Source organism: Chiloscyllium plagiosum, chromosome 7, assembly GCF_004010195.1.
Source record: "Chiloscyllium plagiosum isolate BGI_BamShark_2017 chromosome 7, ASM401019v2, whole genome shotgun sequence".
In the NCBI taxonomy this organism is placed as follows: domain Eukaryota; kingdom Metazoa; phylum Chordata; class Chondrichthyes; order Orectolobiformes; family Hemiscylliidae; genus Chiloscyllium; species Chiloscyllium plagiosum.
In genome coordinates this window covers 47,023,958-47,034,900 of record NC_057716.1, presented here as the reverse complement: position 1 = coordinate 47,034,900, position 10,943 = coordinate 47,023,958, and the positions used below count along the sequence as shown (strand labels likewise).

Below are 10,943 nucleotides of genomic sequence, written 5' to 3'. Positions count from 1 at the left end.
CACCTGACCTGCACATCTTTGGACTGTGGGAGGAAACCGGAGCACCCGGAGGAAATCCACGCAGACACGGGGAGAATGTGCAAACTCCACACAGTCAGTCGCCTGAGGCGGGAATTGAACCCAGGTCTCTGGCGCTGTGAGGCAGCAGTGCTAACCACTGTGCCACCGTGCCCAATTGACCCAATAAAAGAAATGCTATAGGCATGAGGGTGCTTGAGCTCCCATAAACTCAAATTAACCAGTATTCTAATCAGATAAATTCACCATTTGTAAAGCTTCACATCAACTTCGACAATGCTCATCCTTACTGTAAAATAACATAGGACCTCTGAGCGGGAGTAGGGCAATCGATCCTTTAAGTCAGCCCTACCAATCTATAAGATTATGGCTGATCTGTCCCAGTCCTTAACTCTTTTGTGCCAGCTCCTCATAGCCCTAAACTCCTTGATATTTCAAGAAAAAAGGTCTCCCTCCTCTTTCAATGCATTCAGCAACCTAACCTCCACAATTTTATGCAGTACAGAATTCCAAACATTTATTATCCTCAGAGAAGAAATTCATTTTCATCTCAGCTTTAAATGAATATTCCCTTATTCTATAATCATGTTTCATAGTTGAATATTCCCCAACTAGTAAAAGCTTCTCAACAAATCCCCCTATCAAGGTCCTTAAAAATGTTGTACATTTCAATAAGAACACTCCTCATTCATCTAAAACGCTAATACATAAAGGCTTTCCTCCATCCCAAGAATCAGTGCAGTGAATCTCTTTTGAAGTGGCTCTCATATGAGCATATCCTTTCAAGAATGGGGACCAAAACTGTACTAGCAAAACAGCCTTCACTAAAGTGACTTTGCCAACGATACAAAATGGACATATCCATGATAATGTATTTCAACTTTGGTATTTGATCCTTGCTGAAAGTTTCATTTGACAATTTTCATACACAAGTAGCATAATACAATAATCAGATTATTTGTATAATCTAAGAGGTTAAAAAATAGATAGATTACTACATTGCAGAAATGTATGTATTATACTCTGAAATAATGAAACATTTACAACAGATGAAGAGCTACTCACGTTAAACATGCCTTCCTACACTGGGTCCAATGTCCCACAGGTCACAGTGCATCAAGTACTTTTTTTTTAAAAAACTGAACAGGTTGAGGTGGCACAGATTCAAACCAAGAAATGTGCTCAATTTTCTGAAGTATACCTCTTACTGCTTTGTTAACAGATCATATTCATTCCAGCATAAAAGTACCCCCAAAGCTCAGTTACTACAAAATCCACAAAGTGGATTCATAATCTAGATGGAAAGGTCAGACATATAAATCACTGATCTGAAATTTAGCAAAGAAATTACAATCAGCCTTAATGTCAAGAGGAAAATAAGATAGAAGTGCTTCCAATCTTGACTATTACCAACATAATATAAAACTTTGAATTAAGTTAATTTAGAAACAGTAGTTTTTGTTATAAACACAATTCCAGGTTAAAATCCACATAGTAATCATGATTAAAGATAAATGTGATCATTTATCTAGAACTTGTCTGTAATACACGGGTTCCACAATTAAAAAATTGAATCATGGCATCCACTAGAATGGGAAGGTGCTACAGTCCGACAATGTTTGCGGAGAATTGTACTGATTCAAAAGACTGAAAAAGAACACACAAAAAAAGGAAAAATAACCAAGCATGAGCATATAAAATACAACCATGGTTTTTCCATTTTACTTTTAAATCACATTTTCTTCAACATGGCCAAGTGACAGGAAATGTAATTTGGCACAAGTTGGCTAGCTGACAGTTCCTCAAAAACTATTTGGAACATAATATAGAGGTTCAACAATAATCCAAACTCTTGCTGCGCTGATTTTATTCTTTGTAAGATAAGTGGAGATGTTGAATGTCCAAGAAATACTGTTTGACAATTACAAAATGCATAAGGAGAGAGATGCATATATTGGGAATGGAATATTTTTGCCATTTCAGGAAACAGGTAATTAAGTACAAGCTCCTCACAACATGCCATTCGTCCAACATTCAATGGCAACTGTTATTATGCATAATGCAAATTTTTCTACTTCAACGGCATGTGTGGCCTTTTAAAGGCTGGGTCAAACTATGGACAGCTTGGGTCAATGATTATGAAAAATGGGAAAGAAACAGCTCATATTACTTTAGTACATAGTTTTTACTGCCAGAAAATAGATAACTTGCAGATCCCACTTTCTCATGCTGTTACAACCCTGAAACAAAATAGCAGTTTACAAACCAACCATCTTAGTCCTCCATGATCCAACAGGTTCTGTTATTTTGATCTATAGCAACAAGATTCACAGAAAACTATACTTGTAAGATTAGCTGGCTCCATTCAGATGAGATCTTTTGAAAGTGCAGTTAAATAGGAGGAATAGACCTCAGCAATCTCTGGTGTTAACAGCTTATTTGGAAAATAGAAATTTCTTACGTGCTATACCAGGAGATTTGACTGTTGAACTAAGCTTATTGTAGTTAGCACATCATCAGCAATACAGTTCTTCCAAAAGCATAAATTTTAATCATACTGCAAACCTGATATCATTGCCAGAGAAAAGAAATATGCCAACAGAAATGTTTTTCTTTGCAATATTTTCTTTTCTGTAAAATCACTTACACACTTATCAATACCACTTTTTTCAAACAGCCTTTCAGCCTCCAACACATCTGTTCTTCATTGTTCGACACCGGACATTCATAAATGAAATTAAATACTTGAGTTCTACTAAACTTACAGCATCTTCCCTTGAAACAATGATAATTCCTCCAACTAAAATGGATCAATAGATGTAGAAAGAAACCAATGAATTTGCACAGTATTAAATATACTTCATTTTTGATAGTTTTCAAATATTTATCAACATTGATTTATGTACTGTAATACTGAAAACAGAAAAACAAGTAAATGAACTTGCTTCTTTTGCAAGTTTCTTTTTCTGCATCACTCTTCATCACAGACTAAAGATGCATTACAATTGAATTGTTAAGGGGCTTCAAGCAATAGTCAATTAACACACCAATACTTTGTTCAGTTGCCGACACAATCTTTTGTTCTTCACTTAACAAATACTATAAATTCCAATCAAACGTAATTTTGTTAAGTAAACTGCTTCCAAACATTTCTGAAAACCAAGATGCAATAGTCAAGACGCTAATTAAGGAAGAGGTGGCATGAATTCAATCTACACTAACTATTCACATCTGGAAAATAAGATCCTGAACTAAAGGGCTGACTGCTCATTATACTACCTCAGATGCACAGACGACTGTTTTGCTACTTTTACAAGTTTTTTTCACAAACCCAGAAACAAAACTATGCTGCATAAATAAGGATTAAAGCTCTGGCATAATGTATATTAAAAAGGGCAATCACCTTGCTTCTGACCCATTTCAGTATTTGCCATTCCTTATCATGAAATGCTTCCACTCATAAATCTATGAGAAATACTTCTTTAATAATTTCTTTATGGGAAGGGATGTGCAGGAGGTAGCCAGTGACTTGCTGGAGGGAAAATAAGAACAGCAGGCAGCAAGCCATTGAGAAAAATGGCCATGTGGTAAATCTGCTTTTGGAACATCACTCGCCTGTATTGGCTTTTATCTTTTGACAAACACAGACAACAGTACAGAGTAGCATTTTTTAATGCTCTGATTGAACAAACCACAACAGATTTCACAAACTAAGCTTGTTTTGTCGTAGTTAAGATCAGTTATTTTAGTGAAAACCATGTTTAATTTTTATCGATAATTTCTTTTGAATCTGCCATAAGCTAATCGGCACTATAACTGGTCCAAAGTAAAGATGGGACATCTGCAACAAGCAAATCATAGACGGCATCTTCTGAAAGTCTGCCTACTATTAGGGTCTGGAAGTAGTATTGCTGCACAATTACAGCCAGCAATTTCCACCAGTAATCATCTCTATACAGGTGCGAGATGCTTTCAGTATAAGGAATCTGTCTCATTACCTGAGATAGACCGATATATGTTTATAAATATCTCTTTCATATCCATATAAAAACATTAAAAAAAAGCACCAAAACCAGGAAAAAGGTACTGCAACAACACAGCTTACAATATATCAATTGAGGCCAGGTAACAATAGGTTCTTATATGTCAGTTAAATTATGAACACTGACGAGCAGAAAGGTAGATTAATACATATTCACTTATTTAACACTGTTCCTCTTGTGGGTAGGCAGCTTACTATACCATTTGTGTACTATATTCTAAACTATAGCAATTACTTTTCATTATTTCAAGCAAGCGTGCAATTAAGAAATATTCTGTGGTCCTACACATTTCTATAGTTTTCATTTATTTTAATCATAATTAGATAATCTCTCCAGATGCACATTCTAAATATTCATACATTCAGGCACAAATGAATAAATTATGTAGATGAGAGTACTTTTATTCTTCATTATTCTGGATTCCTTTAATGGAAAAAGTGGAAGAAGAAACTTCATGAAATTAATGAACCAGAAAATAATATAATTCTTACTCAAGTAAGTCAGTATGATACACTTACATTTATATACATTTATCAGACCTTTTAAAAATTATTTGAGATATAGTATGACATAAGGCAAAGTACAATTCAAAATTCTATATGAGGAACATTTGTGATTAGGTTTTACAAACACCAATAATCAGATTGAGACTTATTTTTGAAATTCCAATTTCTTCTACATAAGAGATCTGTAAGAGACTCACCATTTATTCTTCTTTCTGATGTAGTCTTTCTCAGACAGGTTAACCAAATAAATCATTGGTTTTGATGTCAAAAGTAAATGTTTATTCAATACATCAATCTGAGAAAGAATGCAAAAGATCAACATTAGAACAAAAATTGTACGTAGTTTGGGTATTCCTAAAAATTGGCAGAAACCAAAATGCCTTTCAATTTAAGCAGCTTTAACCTCACTCCACGGAAACGCGAGCCATCTCAAATAATCAAGAGACTGAATGGCTCCCTCTGACCCAAAGAAAAATGTTGAATTATGCAACAGTCTTTACAACCTAATTACAAGATTTCTACATGGTAAAGTGACATCTAAGAGATTAAAGAAACAAGGCAACAGATATTAATAAATCCAAGTGTACATCAAAGTCTTACCTCTTTGTCATTCCAGTCATGATAGAAGCGTACATGTTTCGTTTCATCGATAACCCAATTCTTGACTTTGCACATTATGTCCTGTAAAGGATCAAGAGAAAAGCAGGGGCATTACAATATTTTAAAAGGTAAATCAACACAATAGGAACTGGATAATTAATCAAGTTGTTAAAAAGCAGCCAAGTGCGATTTATTTTGAAACAGAAATTTTGAGAACGGGGGAAAAAAACACAACTTACAGCTAATGTTAATTTTTAGATTATATAAACATCATATTATGTGCTTCTTGCCCTGAAATATGCCCTTAACACTGATTGTATAAGAAAGCCACACAGGAACCAGAAAAAGGAGTGAGGAAAGTAAAGCAAGAAGTTTATTTTAAATAAAACATTAATATATCTATCTAACCTTACAAATGAGTCAAACTGGTGCAAGGCATCTCCTCTATTTTTGTGTTTTTGCCAATACCTCCCCCTTCCAAAAACTGAACAGGGGGGAGAAAAAACCGCTTCAATTCCACAATAGTAACAGAATCATGCTGGTGACCTCCAACCAGCTGCATTCAGCTTCAGAACATCTTTCTCAACAGGAATTCTAAAGGGTTTCTAGTCATCAAGCTTGTGTGCATTCAGAAGGAGCAACTGCAGGAAGAGACAACTTGCTTTGTTTCTCTGTCCTTTCCTTAAAGAAAGATTAATCATCTGTGAAATGGAAACGGCAAACAGCAAGTGACACAAACTGAACCCTTCAAGCTTTTCCTTATCCATTTCATTGCTCTGAATCAGGAGCTGCGTGTGGCATGATTCTCGTCACAGGCAGGTGTTAATAAAAGACACACCAGCCTAAAAGGTCAAACTCAATTCTTGCATTTAGAAGGGTGCATGGTCTGCTTTCCTTAAACACAATTTTAAACTTAAAACCTTTAGCCAAACGAAAATACAAACTACAAAAAACATTAAAATTTATGATAGCCAATTTATTGACACATTCTAAGATAAATTCTATAAGAAGTCGACAATGCTACCTTACACGTGGTTTCTCTTACAAAAAAATCAGAGATTGCACAATAGTGTAATAATGAGTTTCAAAACTACAAGATGTAATTGTGGCTCATGAAAACTACACCAATATGGAAAGGACAATTATTACATTTTTCAGCATCTAAAAAATGGAAAAAGGAAATGCAAAGTCAATCACTTGCAGAGCAGGTCTCTATCAAAACTGAGTTGATGTAAAAATTCATTATCATTTTATCACAACAAGCAAAATCCAATTCGGTTTCAAGAAAAAAAGACAGACTCCTTTACCATCAACCAAGATTATGGAAGTTAACAAGAGAAAACGTACGTCTACAAAACCTAATAGATTTTCTTTGCTCTCTCAGTCCCTTTTCACAAGAATTACATACCTAATTAATTGAGTTTAAGAATTAAAATCTCAATTTTTTTTAAACTTAATAACATGACACAAAGCATTCATGCATGCATAAGAATGTAAAAATGTTGGACATAATGTTTACAAACTATTATTTAAACCTTAAAAAGGCTTTCAGGAGATTTCACTTGGCATCTTTACATCAACCTTTGACAAGTGATGTAGCCCATTTTTATTCATTGCCTAAAATTGTCAGCAATTATGTGCGTCACTGGCCACCTGCAAATTCTGAATGCCTGCTCCAGCCATCATTGCAAAAACCAATGTCAGGAGGATTAATCTAAGAAAACACAGAGTCCGTTAATGGTTTCAGCAGGTGAAATTGCCCAGATGGTTAATACAACAAATAGGCACAACAGTTTCGCCAAAACAGATGACAGACAAAATAATAAAGTCTGCTAAAGCTTTGGCCTTTCTAACAAACGGACATGATCATCTTGCATTAAAAAAATCAGAAACTGATATTATTTTTCCTGTCACATCAAGGATTTAAGCAATGCGGTTAAAGATTTCTGTCGTGTTCAAAACATATGAAAAGGCTGTGCAAGTACTTCCATTCGTCTAGCGTTCTGACCCTAGGTTAGCTACTGAATGAATTACTCAGTGCTAATGATGTCTACAATTCCTGGCATCAGACTTATAATTTATATACCAAAATATCACATTAAACTCAGCCCTTTAATATATTTGTCAGTGAACGGTCCAAGGATAACCAGCAGAAAGTAGACTTCAACAGTAAGTTTCAAATACTTCACGAGGTTATGGGGAAACATTTTTTTTAAATACTTACATATTCAGGTTTTAGTTTTTTGTCACCCCCCCTTACTGCCACTTTCTCTAGTTTGTCAATGATGGGTATAATTAGCTCTTCATCCTTTAGTCTCAGTTCTTCATGAATAATTTCAATATCCCGAACAGGATCCACATTCCCTTCAATGTGAACAATTTCATCATCTTCAAAAGCTCCTGAAAGAGACATTTTGTGAAATTTTAAAATATGATTTCTGTTATTAAAAAGTTAAAGATACTCTATTGAACTGAATCTCTCAATTCTATCTAGACTGTAGTGACAGAAATTGCTAACAAATTGAAGAAAGTAATGGTATGTATGCAGCATATTGAATATCGCTTTTAATTCTGAACTCAACCATTCTTGTTTCAATGAGAAATTAAGTACAAATTTCAAAATAGCTGAATTCATCTGCCACAGCTCTTCTCAGAATCAATCTATTTTATCATTCGGGCTCCGACGGTGATTAGATAATGAACCACTCAGACACACAATTTACACAGCAGCTAATTTCATCGTCCTGATTCCAGGGTATAGATTTTAGGGGGCCATGAAAAGAGCAGATGAAGGCGCATTTGTCATATGTGAGTGACAACTATTCACACAGTTTGAAGAAATGGTACTGGCCCTTATTAGGTACACATGCTATTATCACATATTTAAAGTACAGTTAGGGCCATAATTTTAAATTGCCAACTGGAAACATAAGGGTAAAACAACCAGATATTACTGGAGTATGTGTACTGACTCATGCCCTTCCATGTCATTTTTATTCAGCTTATGCAAAACAAACTGCATGAATGTGATTCCAAAGAGCTGCAACTATAAATTACCACAGTCAAAGAAAGCCATAAAAATCAGGCAACTATCAAGCAATGAAATATCAGTTTAATATAGACTGCAATTGCTGGACAGTTATTCTGAAAAGAATAGACTGCAGAGAACATAAAGGCCACCCTCACAAGTCAAGTATAATGATTCATTACTACAAAAGGTTACCGCATATTATGGATTTTTCTAAGTCAGTTGCAATTGATAAGAGTGGAACATCACTGCCTTATTTTTTTTTCTGCAGTTGATTTTCACTGTTGTACGTTTTTGAGAATTAGAGTCAAAATCTTCAGTAGAAAACTGTCATTCTCAATTTTAAAAAAAACCATTAGCTTTAGCAGAACAAGCCTATAATTTCATAGGAATACATGTATTAACAGTTCATTTGCAGTTTTGTTAATATGCTGGTGAAATGGCTACAGACACTCATGTTCACGTGATTAATGAGATAGTAGAAGGTCACAACCACGTATGGAAGATAACGGATAAGCCAAATAAGTTGGTTTTTATGATGAAGTAATTAGGCAAAATAAATTACACATTTGACTATAGAATACAAATTCAGCATTTACTTCACAACTTTACTATATGTAACCATCTAAGCATAAATGATTAATGTGTAGAAAATTTGTATTTCTGAATAGAGGCATAACAGAGTATATTTTCTAGTGTTAATAATTTTGAAGTCTGGGGCATGACACAGCAAGTTTCATTCAGCAACTTCAGACTATTGTTGATCATTCCTAATGATAAATGATGTAAAGGTCCTGATGGATATTGAACTTGGAGCCGAACTTGCACAAAAAAACACAAGAATAAAAAATTGCATTTACACAGCCTTCAAAAGGACTACTATTAAAAGTTCAGTCAATCTTTAGGTTGATCATCGATGTTCCTATTTTAGAAATAATTTAGTAATGTTTCTAGGGGCAAAATAAATATTCAGATGGGAAAGAAGCAATCTCACTTCTCGATGGATTATCAAGTGCATCTATGATTATAGAGGTGATTGCTAGAAGGGGCACTTTGCCTGGCATTTCAGATCACATTTTCTAGAGGACATTTATGCTTCAAGCCAGGTGGGTAACAGAGAATGGGTACAACAGCCATACAAGCTACACACAAACACAGAGGCAGAATGAAAAGTTACACCCTAAAGAAGCTGCCATAAATACATGGCATTAATTGTTCCATGTTTAAAATTGACAATGGCATACCACATCCATGTAATTTAAGAGGATGGATTGTTTATGATGGCCATATTCTAAACGTACATTAGATTATAATATAGTAGATATTAAATATAAATATAGAAATAATCTTGGTACTGGAAAAAACACTGAAACACAGGGATAAGTAGGTAGCCCATAACAACATGTAGTCTTTACAGCTGGAAAAAAAACAGCAATAAGCTACAGGCTATAACACATCGATCCTTCTTATATGTGCAAATTGTGCCTGCACAGAAGCAAATGTAACAACATCGTTTTAAAAAGGTGGGAGGAGCTAGACCAGTGTATTAGTTGTAGGCAGCACCTGAAAATTAGTGAGACTACGGGAATGCATGTGTTAGCTCATGGTCAGGATAGATTTGCTGGAGGCAAATTACATCTGACATGTTTAAGTCTTTTTTCCCCTGAGGATGTAAATAACTGGATGAAGAGATGTGTCACAGATTTCACAACATGTTGCAGCCAAAAAGGAAGCAGGTATTACATGGGGGAACGTGGCAGAAATGGATAAAAAGTTTGTCAATACAAAGGTGACAAAAGAAAACGAACAAAAAGAATAAATTAAGTTAAATGGATATTGCTCAGCCTGGAAAATACCCAGAAATATTGTAACCTATGAGTTAGCATTATGATCATTTCAGCTAATTTAGATTAAGGCATAAGAATAAAATCTAAAATTTACGGCTAATTGAAAATAGTTTGATAAGTTTATAATATGTGGCAGGAAGGTATTAACATGTTGTCAGAAGAAGCAGATAAATGAAAACTTCAAAAGTGATGGAAGAGATCTGAGAAGTAATACAGAACAAACAGTGGGACTAACCTTTAAAGAAAAGGCACTTAAGAGTTACATCACCAAAGATACTCGAGGGTTTCAAGTATCTAATGCATTGGAAAGCAAGTTAAAGGTAGCTGATGACATTAACAAAAATTGGATAACGTCTTGCATCTGATAAATAAAGGCACATTGTGACATTTGCACAAAACGTGGCAAGAGCTGCAATCAGGAATACTATACAATTCTTAGTACACTAATGTAGAAAGGACATTAAAGAACATATGGTTTACATTTTTCAGAAAAATGTCCAGAACTGGAAAACGAAGAATGCTATTTTCAGTGGTGAGCATTTAATAACATCTCTAAAACTATACATATTTTAGGTAGTGACAACAGAAAAAGACTTCTGCGAAATGAATGACAGTATTAGGCAAGAACTTTCAAAAGCTGATTGGAGGCAGACATTCGCAGATAAAGGGATGGCTGGAAAATGGGTAGCCTTCAGAAAGTATATTCCCTTTAGGGTGAAAGGAAAGGCTGGTAGGTATAGGGAATGACTGAAGAAATAGTATGTTTGGTTAAGAAAAAGGAGGAAGCATATGCAAGGTATAGATGGGATAGATCAAGTGAATCCTTAGAAGAGTATAAAGGCAGTAGGAGTATACTGAAGAGGGAAATCAGGAAGGCAAAAAGGGGACATGAGATAGTTTT

The 10,943-nt window shown here is 34.8% G+C and overlaps 1 protein-coding gene across 1 annotated transcript in view; it reads right to left on the bottom strand.

Annotated features, from left to right (window-relative positions):
• The window catches only part of ola1 (Obg-like ATPase 1), a 210,058-nt gene that overhangs the window by 91,532 nt on the left and 107,583 nt on the right, over positions 1-10,943 (bottom strand). Inside the window, exons 5-7 of the mRNA XM_043693599.1 lie at positions 7,392-7,567; positions 5,168-5,248; positions 4,765-4,862 (exon numbers count right to left, since the gene is read on the bottom strand). Of these exons, the coding sequence (XP_043549534.1) occupies positions 4,765-4,862; positions 5,168-5,248; positions 7,392-7,567 (355 nt within the window). The remainder of the gene's footprint in view (positions 1-4,764; positions 4,863-5,167; positions 5,249-7,391; positions 7,568-10,943) is intronic.